We start from the raw sequence: 18,945 nt of genomic DNA on the forward strand, positions 1-18,945 counted from the left end.
TGCTCTACCAACTGTGCTACAGAAGGACCAAATATGCAGTGGGTGTAAAGTTTGTTTAAAATTCTCACTCATTAAAAACGAATCAATCAACACATGCTTCTCTTTGAACGATTTAATAATATAATAATCAACGTTTTTGAAATAAATGAAAAATTAACTTTTGGTTCCTCAACTGCGTTGCCCACTCCAGTCAGCAGATGGCGATGTGCGCGTCTTTTCGGTTCAGGCGACGCTGCCAGTCTGACGTATATTCAGGTGGACGGGACGCTCCTTCAAAAACAACAGCTAGTACACCTCGGTAGCTTTCTAGCCAACACAGCTACAAAATGCATGCTCTTTACACTGTTTTGGTGTATATTAGTTGCTGTGTGTGAAAAAAAACTTCTGTTATATGTACTTGTTGGCACATTTAATTATATATTTACGTTGTTTGTCAGCGAGCTGGTTTGTTAAGTTAGCTTAGAGCTAGGCTAGTTGTTAATGCTAGCTAGCTAACATCCCAACCATGAGTTCACTAAGCTACTCTCCTCCTGATAAAGAAGGGGAGGTCTGCTGTACGGAGAAAGAAACTCTCGTGAAAGAGGAGGAGGAAGAGAAGGATGTTACAATCCAAAAACAAGTAGAGGGTGAGGCAGTTGCTGTGAAAGAAGAAGAGAAAGACTTTTCAGTGAAAGAAGAGGAAGACGCGTTCAGAGTGAAAGAGGAGGAGGATGTTACAGTAAAAGAAGAGGAGGCAGAAAAAGAGGAGGATGCCGTTTTTGGAGTGAAAGAGGAGGAGGGGGAGATAACTGTCACATTGGAGGAAGAAGAGGAGGTTGGAGATCTGTTTCACACCAGTAAGTACCGTCTTTGCAGTCGTTGAACCAATATGCAGTAAAGGGGTTCTACACTTTAATGTTGTTCTGTAGGAATGGCTGAAGCTACACTGTAACGTGTAGAACATCAAGAGTGGACCATCAACAAAACGTTAAGAATTGATCAAATGCATCCAATGACAATTCCTGAAATATTGTAGTCCTCAATATCTCCTATTAGATTAGCCCAAGATGTAGTCTTAAAGGGGCAATCAGCAGTTGTTACATCCATTTTGGGACATATACATTAATGATATGTTCCCGTTGTTTCTTGAAGAATTCACTAAAATTACCTCATGAGCTTAGTTCAACTGTCATACCCCATCAGAACCCAAAATATAAGCTTTTTTTTACTCCAATGTTTATCAGTAAATATAAACAAACACTGTATATCCTCAAAACATGGTTAAAACTGTCATGTTGAAATCATGGATTGTTGCATTTCTCCAGGCCCATCCTTCAGCTTTTTACTGAAATGGGCAGGGAGTACGCTTTGTCATTGTTTCTACTGCTGATTGCTGCCCCCGTTACTCCTCAAGGTCCAAGGACTGTATGTTATTTTCAGAGGTAGACTGCCTCTGGCAGCCAAAATAGCCAAATATTCCATCGAGATGTGAATCGATTCTCAATTGCAATACGTTCTAGAAACAAATTGCTGTACTTTCATATCACATCAAAATCATTTTAGTTTTAGACTGTTTTCTCTGCTACTGCACTGCAAGCGGTACCGGCCAAAAGGCTCAAAAAGCTTCTACCCCCAAGCCATAAGACTGCTGAACAATTCATGAAGGGCCCTGTTGGAGATTGGTAGCGGAGTCGAGGGAACAAGCAGGGTTGGACACGGCCATGTTATTATCCCACAGTCTCTGTGGTTCATTTTTATTTTACCTTCATTTAACTAGGCAAGTCAGTTAAGAACAAATTCTTATTTTCAATGACGGCCTAGGAACAGTGGGTTAACTGCCTGTTCAGGGGCAGAACGACAGATTTGAACCTTCTGTTGACTAGTCCAACGCTCTAACCACTAGGCTACCCTGCCGCCTCATTGAACCCCATTCCTGGGAATTAGATTTTATTACAAATCGCCCCTGTCTGTTACCACAGTCTGTCTGTTACCATTCCCAGCAAGTTTACGAGGCGCTTTGTCGCCAGTACCTATTTCTGGTTGATAGGGGAAACCTCCATGCTTATTATAGAAAAAGTAATTAGGGGAAAACTGAAGTAAAACAACAAACCAGTTTGAAAAATGAAAACTATTCCAAAACTATATTTGACTCAAACTAAAATAGCCTAAAATAATAACCAGCATGAATTATGTTCCGTTTGAATAATTGATATCTTATCTTTGGGGAAAAGTAGAATTGGGTTTTAAATATGTTTTTATGTGGTTTTAAAGCTCCTGAACCAGGTGGCTGGTAAACGCTGTCATGGGATGGCAATATTTCAAATAGACCTAGCTTGTGTATCACTATCACTTGCTATCACCAGAAATACTTTAAGAAATTAGGATATTGGGAACTCCTTTCGATTCGTATTAATAGCTTAAAGAAAAGAACATTGGCATGAATTACCCCCCGTGAACAAGAAGCACAACATTACCAATATTTTCAGAGATGTGAGATATTTAATTTGTTCTCTGTAATTCTGTAATATCGTATAGCTTTGCAATCGTGACATTACGTACTTTCAAGGAAAATAGGCATGTCTCGACTCATACCCTGACTTTAAAAAGGGATTTCATGAGAATTAGCTTAGGAACCGTGTCACAGCATGACAATGTGATTGGTCAACAGTCTCTTGGACGGGCGTTATATACGCGTTGACATTTTATGGAATAGTTTTTATTTGAAAACGTTTTTTGTTTACTTGCCTGCCTATTGAATTTGGAATGCACTGTACTGTTCATCTCTGAAACTCACTTAGATAATTCCTTTGATACGGATTCAGACCCTTTGCTACTGCTGTATGTAAATAATGTATGTCTGTTTTTTTACCTGTTTTCACTGTTTCATTATTGTGTGTAGATTAATGTGGATTCTATTTGTTTAAATCCATTTTAATATAAACCTGTAACGTAACAAAATGTGGAAAAGGGGGAGGGGTCTGAACTTTCTGAATGAACTCTGTTTTATTTCAATTAAAATGTAACCTTTATTTAACTCCCAATCATGGCCGGTTGTGATACAGCCTGGACTCGAACCGGGGTGTCTGTAGTGACGCCTCAAGCACTGAGATGCAGTGTCTTAGACCGCTGCGCCACTCAGGGCACCCAAAATCATGTTCTACTGCTGTCCCAAACTAAAATAAATCTTGGTCAACCAAGAGTTGTCTGTTTTTTGTACCAATCGATTGGCTGAAATGATATGTGTATTTTTCCATATATATACATACACACACACACACCCCATGTGTTTTAATAAAATCAACTATATGTACTGAACTGGTCTGATGCTTTAAGCACGCTGTTTGATCAAATAATTAAGACACACAAATGACTTGAGGGAGCCAGAGATCAAGATAACCTAACCAGAAGAGAGAGAAATTATGCCGTTATGCTCCTGAAGTTTCCGGCGGTCGGCAACACCAGCGGTCGGCAACCTTTTCCATTTGGAGTGCCAAGTTATCTGACCATTTCTACTGATCTGGTGCCAGTTAGGATTTTCATATTCACATTTTACTGGAACAGTTTCATTAAATTTATAATAGTATCTCAAAATCATTATCTGTGATTAATCTACATTCTATCTAAATGAAAATTACACAAATCTATAAGTAACTTTTATTGCCATTGCCAACTATGTAAAAATAGCCTACATAAAGCCAACAAATGCAAATATTGCAGCCTGCAGGTAGAAAATATCCTATAAATCACATTTGCTGCACATGGCCTGTCTAGAAAGAACTTGAAACATTGTATCAACTGGGTCACCCAAAAAGTCAAAGATAGCAAGCTTGCAACATTGTATAAAATATTCTGGGCCTTCAGAGTTTCCAGCGCCAGTGAGTTTGGGACAGACACAACTGTCGGCTATTTGTTAAAGGGATTAGAAGTAATCAGGTATTTTTTTACATTTCCACTGGATCAGAGCATTACATGTTTCTCTTTTATGCTGAGTGGTTAGCGAAAGGGCGAGAGCTGGCAGTATTTTATTAAAATACTTTGAGGAACTTTTGTCATTCGCAATTGATTTTGATTAGACTTTGTTTACTTGCTGTTTTGAGGTGAAGAAAAAAAATACTTTGAGAAGCTCCACAACTCATTAGTTGTGGTACGTTAAGACTAGAGGTCGACCGATTATGATTTTTCAACGGCGATGGCGATACCGATTTATTGAAGGACCAAAAAACCCGATACCGATTTAATTGTCCTATTTATTTATTTGTAATAATGACAATTACAACAATACTGAATGAACACTTATTTTAACTTAATATAATAGATCAATAAAATCAACTTTGAAACATGTTCAATTTGGTTTAAATAATGCAAAAACAAAGTGTTGGAGAAGAAAGAAAAAGTGCAATATGTAAGAAAGCTAATGTTTCAGTTCCTTGCTCAGAACACGAGAACATATGAAAGCTGGTGGTTCCTTTTAACATGAGTCTTCAATAATCCCAGGTAAGAAGTTTTAGGTTGTAGTTATTATAGGAATTATAGGACTATTTCCCTCTATACCATTTGTATTTCATTAACCTTTGACTATTGGATGTTCTTATAGGCACTTTAGTATTGCCAGTGTAACAGTATTAGCTTCCGTCCCTCTCCTCGCTCCTCCCTGAGCTTGAACCAGCAATACATCGACAACAGCCACCATCGAAGCAGCGTTACCCATGCAGAGCAAGGGGAACAACTACTGGAAGGCTCAGAGCAAGTGACGTTTGAAACACTATTAGCGCGCGCTAACTAGCTTGCCATTTCACTTCGATTACACCAGCCTCATCTCGGGAGTTGATAGGCTTGAAGTCATAAACAGCGCAATGCATGACAAACAACGAAAAGCTACTGGCAAAACGCACAAAAGTGCTGTTTGAATGAATGTTTACGCGCCTGCTTCTGCCTACCACCGCTCAGTCAGATACTTAGATGCTTGTATGCTCAGTCAGATTATATGCAACGCAGGACACGCTAGATAATACCTTTCCCCCTTCTGATGACCAGGTGGCGAATCGCATCTCTGCATGTCTGGCAGACATATCAGTGTGGATGACGGATCACCACCTCAAGCTGAACCTCGGCAAGACGGAGCTGCTCTTCCTCCTGGGGAAGGACTGCCCGTTCCATGATCTCGCCATCACGGTTGACAACTCCATTGTGTCCTCCTCCCAGAGCGCTAAGAACCTTGGCGTGATCCTGGACAACACCCTGTCGTTCTCAACTAACATCAAGGCGGTGGCCCGTTCCTGTAGGTTCATGCTCTACAACATCCGCAGAGTACGACCCTGCCTCACACAGGAAGCGGTGCAGGTCCTAATCCAGGCATTTGTCATCTCCCGTCTGGATTACTGCAACTCGCTGTTGGCTGGGCTCCCTGCCTGTGCCATTAAACCCCTACAACTCATCCAGAACGCCGCAGCCCGTCTGGTGTTCAACCTTCCCAAGTTCTCTCACGTCACTCCGCTCCTCCGCTCTCTCCACTGGCTTCCAGTTGAAGCTCGCATCCGCTACAAGACCATGGTGCTTGCCTACGGAGCTGTGAGGGGAACGGCACCTCAGTACCTCCAGGCTCTGATCAGGCCCTACACACAAACAAGGGCACCGCGTTCATCCACCTCTGGCCTGCTCGCCTCCCTTACCACTGAGGAAGTACAGTTCCCGCTCAGCCCAGTCAAAACTGTTCGCTGCTCTGGCCCCCCAATGGTGGAACAAACTCCCCCACGATGCCAGGACAGCGGAGTCAATCACCACCTTCCGGAGACACCTGAAACCCCACCTCTTTAAGGAATACCTAGGATAGGATAAAGTAATCCTTCTCACCCCCCTTAAAAGATTTAGATGCACTATTGTAAAGTGGCTGTTCCACTGGATGTCATAAGGTGAATGCACCAATTTGTAAGTCGCTCTGGATAAGAGCGTCTGCTAAATGACTTAAATGTAATGTAAATGTAATCTAGTAATATCATCAACCTTGTGTAGTTAACTAGTGATTATGATTGATTGTTTTTTATAAGATAGGTTTAATGCTAGCTAGCAACTTACCTTGGCTTACTGCATTCGCGTAACAGGCAGTCTCATTGTGGAGTGCAACGAGAGAGAGGCAGGTCGTTATTGTGTTGGACTAGTTAACTGTAAGGTTGCAAGATTGGATCTCCCGATTGTTATGAAAACTTGAAATCTCCCCTAATTAATCGGCCATTCCGATTAATCGGTCGACCTCTAGTTGAGACAATCAGAAATACTATCAGACGTCCCCGAATGCAGGCCAGGTAGATTAATCCTACTTTTATATGCGTAATCAGGTGTGCGTCCTTACTCAACATTGACAGGAGTGTTTCAAATGAAAGACAATTCATATATTGACAAAAATGACGCATCTTGCGGTGTCAGGTCTGTCAGGGGCCGTTTCATTTAGTATCCGTTTGGGTCGGCATGGGGAATGATTGTATTTCCCTGAAGGAGGGAACGATGTACAGCACCTGTTTGTCCCCGCCCTTTCCTGGGTCGGTGAAGAGCAGTGTTACATTTAAGGAATAAATCCGAGCCTCACGCTCATTACCTGTCGAAGGCGGGTCTTCCAGCGAGGCGTAGATTTAATAGTATGTTGTACCTAGTTTTCTTCCTTCAGAGAACAGTAGTCACATAGTCATAACGTTACGCTTGTCATATGATGAACTTCAACTTAAATACTGGATCTTGCTGTTGGACAGTTTTTTTTGTTCAACTATCATCAGCTGATCCAGGAAATCATTTTCTGAATGTCAGTCACATGACAAACATCACAACATGCAACAACAACCAAAGTGCTTCTTCATTCATTACGTCGGTAAAGACAGTTATGCCATGCTGCACGTTGGATCCAACATCCCTAAAGAAATTATTGTCTATAATGTGTTATTGTCTGCTTGATTTACAGGAGGGTCTTGTTAGTCTGTTTGCACACAGAGAACTGTTCCTTGATGGATAGGCTATTGTACAACACACAGAGCTATTTTCCTTTATTCAGGACTTTCAAAATGACAACAGATTATAGATTGCATGTTGTGATGTTTGCCTAGTGGGATTATTGACAAAATTATCTGGTGATCAGGTTATGAAATGTCATGACAAAGATATTGTAGTTTCCATGTTTCACCTGAAATATTAAATTATTTATTGGTCTATGTTGTTGTTAGGTAAAGTTATGGGTCCTACAGTAGATCTATGTTATTGTTAGGTGAAGTTATGGGTCCTACAGTAGATCTATGGTATTGGTATAACTAGCGGTTTCCGCATTAGCATGGAGGAGTTTCTGCAACCAAAGTGCGCGTGCATCGCTTTCATGCTCCAATTTGATCAAACACAGAAAGGGGCCTATTTTGGAGATCAAAAGTTGTCTGGCACACTGCTGAGAGTTTCAACAACATGAATAACTTATTTCTAGCCTATAATCAGCGATGTTACTACTAATGTGAAAACAAGACTAAATATAACTATTCTTGCTCATTTTAAGACTAATGTTAAATCATTTGAACATTCATTACAGACGTCAATTGTTGTACAACATCATGGCTACGCTGTTGGCATCACCTTTTACGGTGGATTTCTGCTGTTGTGGGCCTTAAACCATCTGTCTAACTTGTTGTTCACACAGGAGATAGATGGTACTATCGTGGATCCTCTGGGGAGCCTCAAAAACATCATGATGCTGACCAGACAGAGAAGAGTCTCTCTACATCAGAACACCTCAAGAAACATCAGCAGAGACCTAAAGGGAAAACATCTATTTGCTGCTCTGACTGCGGGAAAGGTTGCAAATCTTTATCAGAACCTAAAAAAAAACAGCAAGTACACACAGGAGAGAAACCATACTGCTGCTCTGACTGCGGGAAACATTTCTCAAGATCAAAATCACTAAAAGTACACATGAGAATTCACACGGGAGAGAAACCTTATAGCTGTGATCAATGTGGGAAGAGTTTTACTATATCTAGCTATCTGACTATACATCAGAGAACACATACAGGAGAGAAACCTTATAGCTGTGATCAATGTGGGAAGAGTTTCACAACATCTAGCCATCGGATTGTACACCAGAGAACACACACAGGACAGAAACCTTATAGCTGTACCCAATGTGGGAAGGCTTTTACTCACTTAGGCAGCCTGCTATCACACCAGAGAAAAAACACAGGAGAGAAACCTTATAGCTGTAATCAGTGTGGGAAGAGTTTTGCTCAGTCAAGCAACCTGGTATCACACCAGAGAACACACACGGGAGAGAAACCTTATAGCTGTGATCAATGTGGGAAGAGTTTTACTAAATCTAGCAGTCTTATTGTACACCAGAGAACACACACAGGAGAGAAACCGCATAGTTGTGATCAATGTGGGAAGAGTTTTGTTACATCTAGCCGTCTCATTGTACACCAGAGGACACACACAGGAGAGAAACCTCATAGCTGTGATCAATGTGACAAGAGATACTCAGATAAAAGATCTCTGATCAAACATAAGAAAATGCATACATGAAGGAGTTGTTTCATGATATAAATGAAATTATGTCACAATGTAGAATGTTTTAACATTTTGAAGTAGGAGTATTTTAATGATGTCACAATGGAGAACCCTAAACGTTAGCCCCCTGTTCTATTGATTTCAGCATGATATGGATATTAGCCTCATCAGTGGAAATTGTTTTGTACTTTGCTACGTTCATCTTTCCCTCGATCCTGACTAGTCTGCCAGTCCCTGCCACTGAAAACATCCCCACAGCATGATGCTGCCACCACCATGCTTCACCATAGGGATGGTGCCTGGTTTCCTCCAGACGTGATGCTTGGCATCCAGGCTGAAGAGTTTAATCTTGGTTTCATCAGAACAGAGAATCTTGTTTCTCATGGTCTGAGGCCTTTTTTTGAACTCCAAGTGGGCTGTCATGTGACTTTTATTGAGGAGTGGCTTCTGTCTGGCCACTATCATAAAGGCCTGATTGGTAGAGTGCTGTATAGATGGTTGTCCTTCTGGAAGGTTCTCCCATCTCCACAGAGGAACAATGGAGCTCTGTCATAGTGACCAGCGGGTCTTGGTCACATCCTTGAACAAGGACCTTCTCCCCCGATTGCTCTGTTGAAGAGTGGTTCCAAACGTCTTCCATTCAAGAATGATGGGAGGCCACTGTGTTCTTGTGGACCTTCAATACTGCAGAATATTTTTGGTACCCTTTCCCAGATCTGTGCCCTGACACAATCCTGTCTCAGAGCTCTACAGACAATTCCTTTGATCTCATGGCTTGGTTTTTGCTCTGACATGCGCTGTCAACTGTGGGACCTTATATAGAAAGGTGTGTGCCCAAATCATGTCCAATCAATTGAATTTACTGCAGGTGGACTCCAATCAAGTTGTAGAAACATCTCAAGGATGATCAATGGAAACAGGATGCACCTGAGCTCAATTTTGAGTCACCTAGCAAGGGTCTGAATACTTATGTAAATAAGTTATTTCTGTTTTTCGCTTTGTCATTATGGGGTATTGTGTGTAGATTAATGAGGAACACAATATTATTTAATACATTTTAGAATAAGGCTGTAACGTAACAAAATGTGTAAAAAGTCAAGGGGTCTGAATACTTTCTAAATGCTCTGAATATGCTATTGGTTTACCGTTAGAATAAGTTGTATGACTACACCAATACTGTTAAAGCAACGATGCAGAGACCTAGAAAATACATGGCCAACCTTGCTGCTAGAGATCTAGCTACTGGGTGTGCAGGTTTCTGTTCCAGCCCTGCACTAACACCTGACATTGTGCTGATTATTTGGATTACACACTATTCAATCATATCTTGTTTTGGAGTCAGATGGATGTCTAAACCCACTGCCCATTTCCACAGGTGTTCTTTACGATATGAAATAAATGGTTGATTCTTTGAATGAAGTATTGTGTCTTTTTGGTTCATTGAACATTACCTATTTGTCTGTTTTATTTGGTTGTTACTCTAATTTAGTCTGTTATTGATGCACAATCAATGTCTGGCTGACGGTCTGTGAACTGAGTCAATCTAGTACCCACAGAATGAATGTTGTGGGAATTTAATTCTGCTACATTTATAAAATGTTTTAAGCTTTATTTAACTAGGCATGACTGTTAAGAACAAATTCTTATTTACAATGATGGCCTCCCGGGGAACAGTGGGTTAACTGCCTTGTTCAGGGGCAGAATGACAGATTTTTACCTTGTCAGCTCGGGATTCGATCCACCAGTCTTTTGGTTTCTGGCCCAATGCTCTAACCACTAGGCTACCTGCCGGCCCATAGGCATGTCCAATGCAAACATGATAAGATTAGTATTGGCTTCATGGGCGTGTCCAATGCAGACATGATGGGATTAGTATTGGCTTCATAGGCGTGTCCAATGCAGACATGATGGGATTAGTATTGACCTCATAGACATGTCCAATAAACTCACTGAGATGAGGTCTAATAGAGGTGGTTTGGCCGGCCACATGAGTAACTTTGGCTGAAGACTTGTTAGGTCCCAAGCACTTTAATTTGGCGTCCATGTTTCATGGAAAGAGACCGCTAAGTTTGGGTTTGATTCAGAGCCTGCCAGTGTGCCAGGTGGACATTGGGTTTGATTCAGACCCTGTCAGTGTGCCAGGTGGACATTGGGTTTGATTCAGATCCTGTCAGTGTGCCAGGTGGACATTGGGTTTGATTCAGAGCCTGCCAGTGTGCCAGGTGGACATTGGGTTTGATTCAGACCCTGTCAGTGTGCCAGGTGGACATTGGGTTTGATTCAGACCCTGCCAGCATGGCCAGAAATTAATTCCAAGGTCAGTAACTTATAATCACAGAACCACCCCAGCCCTTTCAAACATGTCTAAAAACACCTAAGTATTAGATTTACTGCCATGGTCTAGTATGTCACCGCCACAGACACCATTCACAATGCTGGCTGGGGTAAAAAATACCACAGATATGAAATTGCAAGGCTTTAGTTCAGTGGGCTACTCCATTGTTGATGAAAGCAGGGGAAGTGTTGTGAGTAACAGAACTGCCGGAGATGTGGGGGAAGGGGAGCTGCTCACTGATTGGCTGTAGGGACAAGGGTCCCTCCAAAAATCTATCACTATTCCCCCAAATCTCCCACTAATATACCAAGCCTCCACAGACCCTGTCTTGTTTTGACTAACAGAACACATTTTTTTGACATTCAAATATGTCATTTTAAATAGCTCAATTCAATCCAGCTGGGCCTTTTTTTTAACACAGACAGTTGTTCCTGCTGTAGATACAGATCTAGGATCAGTTCTCCTCCATAATGCATAGTCAGTACACAAGTTCTCATTTACAACTGCGACCTGGCTAAGATAAAGCATAGTAGTGTGAACAGACAACACAGAGTTACACATGGAGTAAACAATTAACAAGTCAATAACACAGTGGAAAAAAAGAGAAAAAATGAGTCTATATACATTGTGTGCAAAAGGCATGAGGAGGTAGGCGAATAATTACAATTTTGCAGATTAACACTGGAGTGATAAATGATCAGATGGTCATGTACAGGTAGAGATACTGGTGTGCAAAAGAGCAGAAAAGTAAATATAAACGGTATGGGGATGAGGTAGGTAAATTGGGTGGGCTATTTACCGATAGACTATGTACAGCTGCAGCGATCGGTTAGCTGCTCAGATAGCAGATGTTTTAAGTTGGTGAGGGAGATAAAAGTCTTGAACTTCAGCGATTTTTGCAATTCGTTCCAGTCACAGGCAGCAGAGAACTGGAACGAAAGGCGGCCAAATGAGGTGTTGGCTTTAGGGATGATCAGTGAAAGGAGAACCTGGAGAGGCTTGGGCGAGTAGCTGCGGGGGGGGAGCTGTTGGCCGAGGTTGGGGTAGCCAGGAAGAAGGCATTGTTTGGACACACCTACAAATTCAATGTTTTTTCTTTATTTTAACTATTGTCTACATTGTAGAATAATAGTGAAGACAATGCAACTATGGAATTACATATGGAATCATGTAGTAACCAAAAAAGTGTTAAACAAATCAAAATATATTTTATAATTGAAATTCATCAAAGTAGCCACCTTTGTCTTGATGATAGCTTTGCACACTCCTTGCATTCTCTCAACCAGATTCACCTGGAATGCTTTTCCAACAGTCTTGAAGGAGTTCCCACATATGCTGAGCACTTGTTGGCTGCATTTCCTTCCGTTCCGATTCATCCCAAACCATCTCATAGGCATAGTTGTGTTGTCTTCACAGTTAACTCTGATGAACTTATCTTCTGCAGCAGAGGTAACTCTGGGTCTTCCTTTCCTGTGGCAATCCTCATGAGAGCCACCTTCATCATAGCGATTGATGGTTTTTGCGACTGCACTTGAAGAATCTTTCAAAGTTCTTGAAAGTTTCCGCATTGACTGACCTTCATGTGTTAAATTAATGATGGACTGTCATTTCTTTTTGCTTATTTGAGCTGTTCTTGCCATTATATGGACTTGGTCTTTCAGCAAACAGGACTATCTTCTGTATACCACCCCTACCTTGTCACAGCACAACTGACTGGCTCAAATGCATTAAGAAAGAAAGAAATTCCGCAAATTAACATTTAACAAGGCACATCTGTAAATTGAAATGCATCCCAGGTGACTACCTCATGATAGATAGATGATAGGAGATAGAATGATGGTCAAAAGATAAAAGTCAAAATAAAACATAAGAAAAAGTACATTTGAATGACACCTAAGTGGCAGTGTTTTTACAACTAATGCCGGTTTGCCTGAGGCTGATGCCGTGCAGGTGTTGGTACACATGCATATACACACACTCACTCAAATAAACACATACAAGTAATAGTGCCAGACATGCACACAAACATATACAGTTGGCATTGCTGTTATGATTTTAGTTGTCATTGATATCCTTTGTTTTTAATGTATTATTTTGTTTTATTATTATTATTATTATTATATATTTTCCTCTTTTCTCTTTAGTTCATTCTCTTGGTTGTTGGTGCATTGGGGGGTTCTTGGGGTTGGGGAATGGAATTAATTGTTTTCTCTTCCTGAGGGTGGACTGTGGGAGGGGTATCGAATGGTTGAGGGACAGCTATTGGGGAACTGTGGGGGGATCTTGGAGGGTTTGGGTTCACATTTTTTGGCCTGGTGGGAGATCTGTCAACGTGCCCTTGAGCAGGGCATTGACCCTGGATGCTTCTGTGTGTTGCTCTGAATGGGAATCTGTTGGATGACTGGTGTGATGTTGTTGTTGAGCAGCTTCACTGCAAGTATATTCTATGTTTAGAATATTCAATAAATATTCAATAAATAAAATACATTTTTAAAAAATTGCAAGCTTGAGCTAGATTTCCTCGTCCCGTCTCTCAAGTCAGTGAGTCAACACAGGAAAGAGCAATGGATGGATAGTTCATTTATTTCCTGCAATGATGGGACACACACAGTTTGGATGAATGATCAGTAGTGACGGGATATAAATAGCACTCCCACAGGAATTTAAGGCAATGCTGCTAGTGTGATGTATAATCTAGTGGACGGAATGCTTCTTTCAACAGCAGCGACAGTTCGTCAGCCACCTCGGTAGCATGCTAGACAAAATAGCCGAACCAATAAAGCTCTTTAGACGCTTTAGTGTATATTAGCCACTGTGTTTTAAACCCACTTCTGTCATCTAGTTAGTTATCCGATTTAATTTCATATTTACGGTTTTGTTGTTAGTCAGCTAGCGGGCTGGTTAAGTTAGCATTAGCCAAGCCTAGCTAACATCTCCGACCATGCGGTCACGAAGCTACTCTCCTGCTAAAGAAGAAGAGGTCCGCTGGACGGAGGAAGAGGAGGATGTCACAGTAAAAGAAGAATTAGACGCATTCAGAGTGAAAGAAGAGGATGTTACTGTAAAAGAAGAGGAGGATGTTACTGTACAAGGAGAGGAGGATTCCATTTTTGGAGTGAACGAGGAGGAGTGTGAGATGACTGTTCCATCAAAAAAGGAGGAGGAGGAAACTCGATATCTGGGCCCGGTTTCCCAAACGCATCTTAAGGCATCCAATGGTTCTAACGATGAACTTAGCCATAAGGTGGTTTTGAGAAACGGGTCCCTGATTAACACTAGTAAGTACTGTCTTAAAAACAGAGGCACAAACTCTGCAGATGTTGAACTGATGTGTGGTGTTAAAGGGGAAATCTGCAAATGCCAATTTTTGACTTTTAAAATATTTATTTATAGCCATTGATTATTGAAGAATATAACACATGCCTCGTGAGCTTAGTTCAACTGTTGTACCCCATCAGAACCCCAAATAAGCTTTGTTGTTTAGAAACCATGTAAATAAACATTGTATAGCCTCAACATGGTTAAAGCTATAATGTTGATATCATGGATGGTCAGTCCTTGCATCCATAGCTCTGTCTATGAATTTGAGAGTAGATCCATTTCTCCAGCCCCATCCATCATCTTAATACCAAAACAGTGGTGGAATGACAGCTTTGTTAATGTTTCAACTGTAGATTGGTTGTGTAGGTTCTTTAACTTGTTATGGCTGAAATCCCGATATCGGGATAAGTGTCATCAACAACCCCTGAATAGCATAGCGCTACATACTATAAATATTTATATTCATGAAATCACAAGTGCAATATAGGAAAACACAGTTTAGCCTTTTGTTAATCCACCTGTCGTGTCAGATTTTGAAATTAATCTTTACAGCGAAAGCAATTCAAGCGTTTGTGTAAGTTTATCGATCACACAATAAAACATTGAGTACACTTAGCATCAGGTAGCTCGGTCACGAAAATCAGAAAAGCAATCAAATTAATCGTTTACCTTTGATAATCTTCAGATGTTTTCACTCACGAGACTCCCAGTTACACAAAATACCTCAGTTTGTTTGTTGCTTTATGTTCAGAAATCCACAGGAAAGAGCGTTCACGACAACGCAGACAAATTCCAAATAGTTTCCATAATGTCCACAGAAACATGTCAAACGTTTTTTAGAATCATTCCTCAGGTTGTTTTTAAAATACACTGCTCAAAAAATTAAGGGAACACTAAAATAACACATCCTAGATCTGAATGAATGAAACATTCTTATTAAATACTTTTTTCTTTACATAGTTGAATGTGCTGACAATAAAATCACACAAAAATTATCAATGGAAATCAAATTTTTCAACCCATGGAGGTCTGGATCAAAATCAAATCAAATTTATTTATATAGCCCTTTGTACATCAGCTGATATCTCAAAGTGCTGTACAGAAACCAAGCCTAAAATCCCAAAAAGCAAGCAATGCAGCTGTAGATGCACGGTGGCTTTGGAGTCACTCAAAATTAAAGTGGAAAACCACACTACAGGCTGATCCAACTAAAGAAAATATTGGGTCAACCAAGAGTCGTCTTTTCTTTCTACCAACCAATTGGTAGAAATGTTATAATGTGTATTTTTCCATATATAGACACACCCCATGTGTTTTAATTAAATCAACTATATGTACTGAACTGGTCTGATGCTTTAATTATGCTGTTTGATTAAATAATTAAGACACACAAATGACTCGGGAGCCAGAGATCAAGATAGCCTAACCATCAGAAAAAAAAATGTTCCTGCTGCTGGCCTTCGTAAATTCTGATGTTATGCTCCTATAGTTTCTGGTAATAGGCTACACCAGCAGTAGGTGACCTTTTCCATTCCACCCATCCTTTGGATTCCTTTTGGCAAACTCCAAGTAGGCTGTCATGTGTCTTTTACTGAGGAGTGGCTTCCGTCTGGCCACTCTACCATAAAGGCCTGATTGTTGGAGTGTTGCAGAGATGGTTGTTCTTCTGAAAAGTTCTCCCATCTCCACAGAGGAACTCTGGAGCGCTGTCAGAGTGACCATCAGGATTTTGGTCACCTCCCTGACCAAGGCCCGTCTCCCCCAATCAATTAGTTTGGCCGGGTGACCAGCTCTAGGAAGAGTATTCCATTTAAAAATGATGGAGGTCACTGTGTTCTTGAGGACCTTCAATGCTGCAGAATCTTTTTTGTACCCTTCCCCAGATCTGTGCCTCAACATAATCCTGTATTGGAGCTCTACGGACAATTTATTCGACCTCATTGCTTGTTTTTTTCTCTGACATGCACTGTCAACTGTGGAACCTTATATTTACAGGTGTGTGCCTTCCAAATCATATTCACAGGTGGACTCTGAACAAGTTGTAGATACATCTCAAGGATGATAAATGGAAACAAGATGCACCTGAAAGCAATTTCGAGTCTCATAGAAAAGGGTCTGAAAACGTATGTAAATAAGGTATTTCAATTTGTTTTTACCTGTTTTCACTTTGTCATTATGGGCTAATGATGACACCCCTCTGAAACAAGATAGCCTAGCCATCAGAAAAAAACATCTTCCTTAGCCTTATGCTCCTATAGTTTCTGTCCATAAGCTACACCAGCAGTCATTATGCTCCCATAGTTTCTGGAATTAGGCTACACCAGCAGTCAGCAACCTTTTCCATTTGGTGCCAAGTTATCTGACCATTTCTACTGATCTGGTGCCAGTTAGGATTTTCAAAATCACACTTTATTGGAACAGCTTAATTTAATTTATAGTAGTAATAATTATTATTATAGTCTTTATCGCGACATCATTCTCTGTGGTTAATCTACATTCTATTTAAATGAAAATTATAAAGAAACATTTTTATTGCCGTTGCTAAGTTTTTTTTAATAACCTACATCAAGCTCAAAAATGCTAACATCGCAACCTGCATGTATAAAATATCCTGAAAAATAAACATCATATAAATCTCATTGGCTACACATGGCCTGTCTGCAACGAACTGGAAACATTGGATCAACTATCAACTGGGTCGGCCCAAAACTCGAGATGGCAAGCTTGCAACATTGTATAAAATATTATGGGCCCTCAGTTTCCCCTGCCAGTGAGTTCTCGACCGACACAGCTGTTTGTGAAAGGGATAAGAAGTAATCAGGTATTTTGACATTTCCACTGGATCAGCGCATTACGTTTTTCCCTTTTGTGCCAAGTGGTTATCGAAAGGGCGAGAGCTGGAAAATATTTTCAAATACTTTCAGGAACTATTCTCATTTGCAATTGATTTTGATTAGACTTTGTTTATTTGCTGTTTGAGGTGAATAAAGTATTACTTTGAGAAGCTCCAGAACTCATTAGTGGTGGTGAGTTAAGACAATCAGAAATACTATCAGACATCCCCAAATGGGCACATTTATAGGCCTACATTTGCACTCAGGCCAGGTAGACTAGTCCTACTTCTATGTGCGTAATTGGGTGTGTGTCCTTACTCAACATTGACAGGAGTGTTTCAGATAAAATACAATTAATACATTTATAAATCTTGCCAAGTAAGGTCTGGGTGGTCTGCCAGGGGCAGTTTCATTTAGTGTCCGTTTGGGTCGACATGGGGAATGATTCTATTTTCCCATAGTATGATTTACCGAAGTTGACCGACTGAAAGGGAGTGTAATCACAGTTGGATTCGGGCTAAACTTTGAACATTGAGATATTAAAGACATGATAGATCAGACGCAGAGTATATAAAGGAGTGAGATCTGAAGAAAGACAGAGTGGCTGTGGAATGTGCTGGGTGGCTGGGAGGAGATCACAGGATTCCTATAGGGGAAGCGGATGGACATCTGTGGATTCGGCGAAGAGGGGTTGAGGTCAGGTCAGATCCCCTGAAGGGAGTAATAAGGGTTTAGTGTCCTGTTACCCTCTTCCTGTCGACCCAGAAGATGTAAGGATTGGAGAGAAGGAGGGGTGTCCAAAGTGTGGTATATATACTGTGGGGCAGAAAAGTATTTAGTCAGCCACCAATTGTGCAAGTTCTCCCTCTTAAAAAGATGAGAGAGGCCTGTAATTTTCATCATAGGTACACTTCAACTATGACAGACAAAATGAGAAAAAAATCCACAAAATCACATTGTAGGATTTTTAATGAATTTATTTACAAATTATGGTGGAAAATAAGTATTTGGTCAATAACAAAAGTTTATCTCAATACTTTGTTATATACCCTTTGTTGGCAATGACAGAGGTCAAACGTTTTCTGTAAGTCTTCATAAAGTTTTCACACACTGTTGCTGGTATTTTGGCCCATTCCTCCATGCAGATCTCCTCTAGAGCAGTGATGTTTTGGGGCTGTTGCTGGGCAACACGGACTTTCAACTCCCTAAAAACTAAACTCGTCGTATGTAGGCTAAAAACAACCTGAGGATTGATTATAAACATCGTTTGACATGTTTCCACGAACTTTACAGTTACTTTTTGGGATTTTTCATCTGGCTGTTGTGATTGCCTTTGAGCCTGTGGATTAACAGTAAATGTTGTGGATCTCAATGTTTTTTTTCATAATCCTGGACTATCGGACCACCATTTTATTTCGTTTGCAATTGCAACAAATAATCTGCTCAGACCTCAACCAAGGAACATCAAAAGTCGTGCCATAAATTCACAGACAACACAAAGATTCCTTGATGTCCTTCCAGACTCCCTCTGTCTACCCAAGGACGTCAGAGGACAATAATCAGTTAACCACCTAACTGAGGAACTCAATTTAACCTTGCGAAATACCCTAGATGCAGTTGCACCCCTAAAAACTAAAAACATTTCTCATAAGAAACTAGCTCCCTGGTATACAGAAAATACCCGAGCTCTGAAGCAAGCTTCCAGAAAATTGGAAAGGAAATGGTGCCACATCAAACTGGAAGTCTTCCGACTAGCTTGGAAAGACAGTACCGCGCAGTATCGAAGAGCCCTCACTGCTGCTCGATCATCCTATTTTTCCAACTTAATTGAGGAAAATAAGAAGAATCCGAAATTCCTTTTTGATACTGTCGCAAAGCTAACTAAAAAGCAGCATTCCCCAAGAGAGGATGGCTTTCACTTCAGCAGTAATAAATTCATGAACTTCTTTG

General features: G+C 40.7%; 2 protein-coding genes across 2 annotated transcripts in view; one reads left to right on the top strand and one right to left on the bottom strand.

The window, feature by feature from the left end:
* The window catches only part of LOC118370066 (gastrula zinc finger protein XlCGF17.1-like), a 246,728-nt gene that overhangs the window by 108,927 nt on the left and 118,856 nt on the right, over positions 1 to 18,945 (bottom strand). The gene's annotated exons all lie outside the window — the stretch shown is intronic.
* Positions 269 to 9,920, top strand: LOC118370068 (zinc finger protein 664-like). The gene is made up of 2 exons (XM_035754861.2): positions 269 to 836; positions 7,643 to 9,920. Exons 1-2 carry the CDS (start codon positions 506 to 508, stop codon positions 8,518 to 8,520), a joined length of 1,209 nt encoding a protein of 402 aa, XP_035610754.1. The 5' UTR covers positions 269 to 505; the 3' UTR covers positions 8,521 to 9,920.

This window comes from Oncorhynchus keta, chromosome 37, assembly GCF_023373465.1.
Source record: "Oncorhynchus keta strain PuntledgeMale-10-30-2019 chromosome 37, Oket_V2, whole genome shotgun sequence".
Lineage (NCBI taxonomy): Eukaryota > Metazoa > Chordata > Actinopteri > Salmoniformes > Salmonidae > Oncorhynchus > Oncorhynchus keta.

Coding starts and splice junctions, on each gene's coding strand:
- LOC118370068 (XM_035754861.2), top strand. CDS start 506: ATGAGTTCACTAAGCTACTCTCCTCCTGATAAAGAAGGGGAGGTCTGC. Junction 837..7,642: donor TGGAGATCTGTTTCACACCA/GTAAGTACCGTC, acceptor TTGTTCACACAG/GAGATAGATGGTACTATCGT.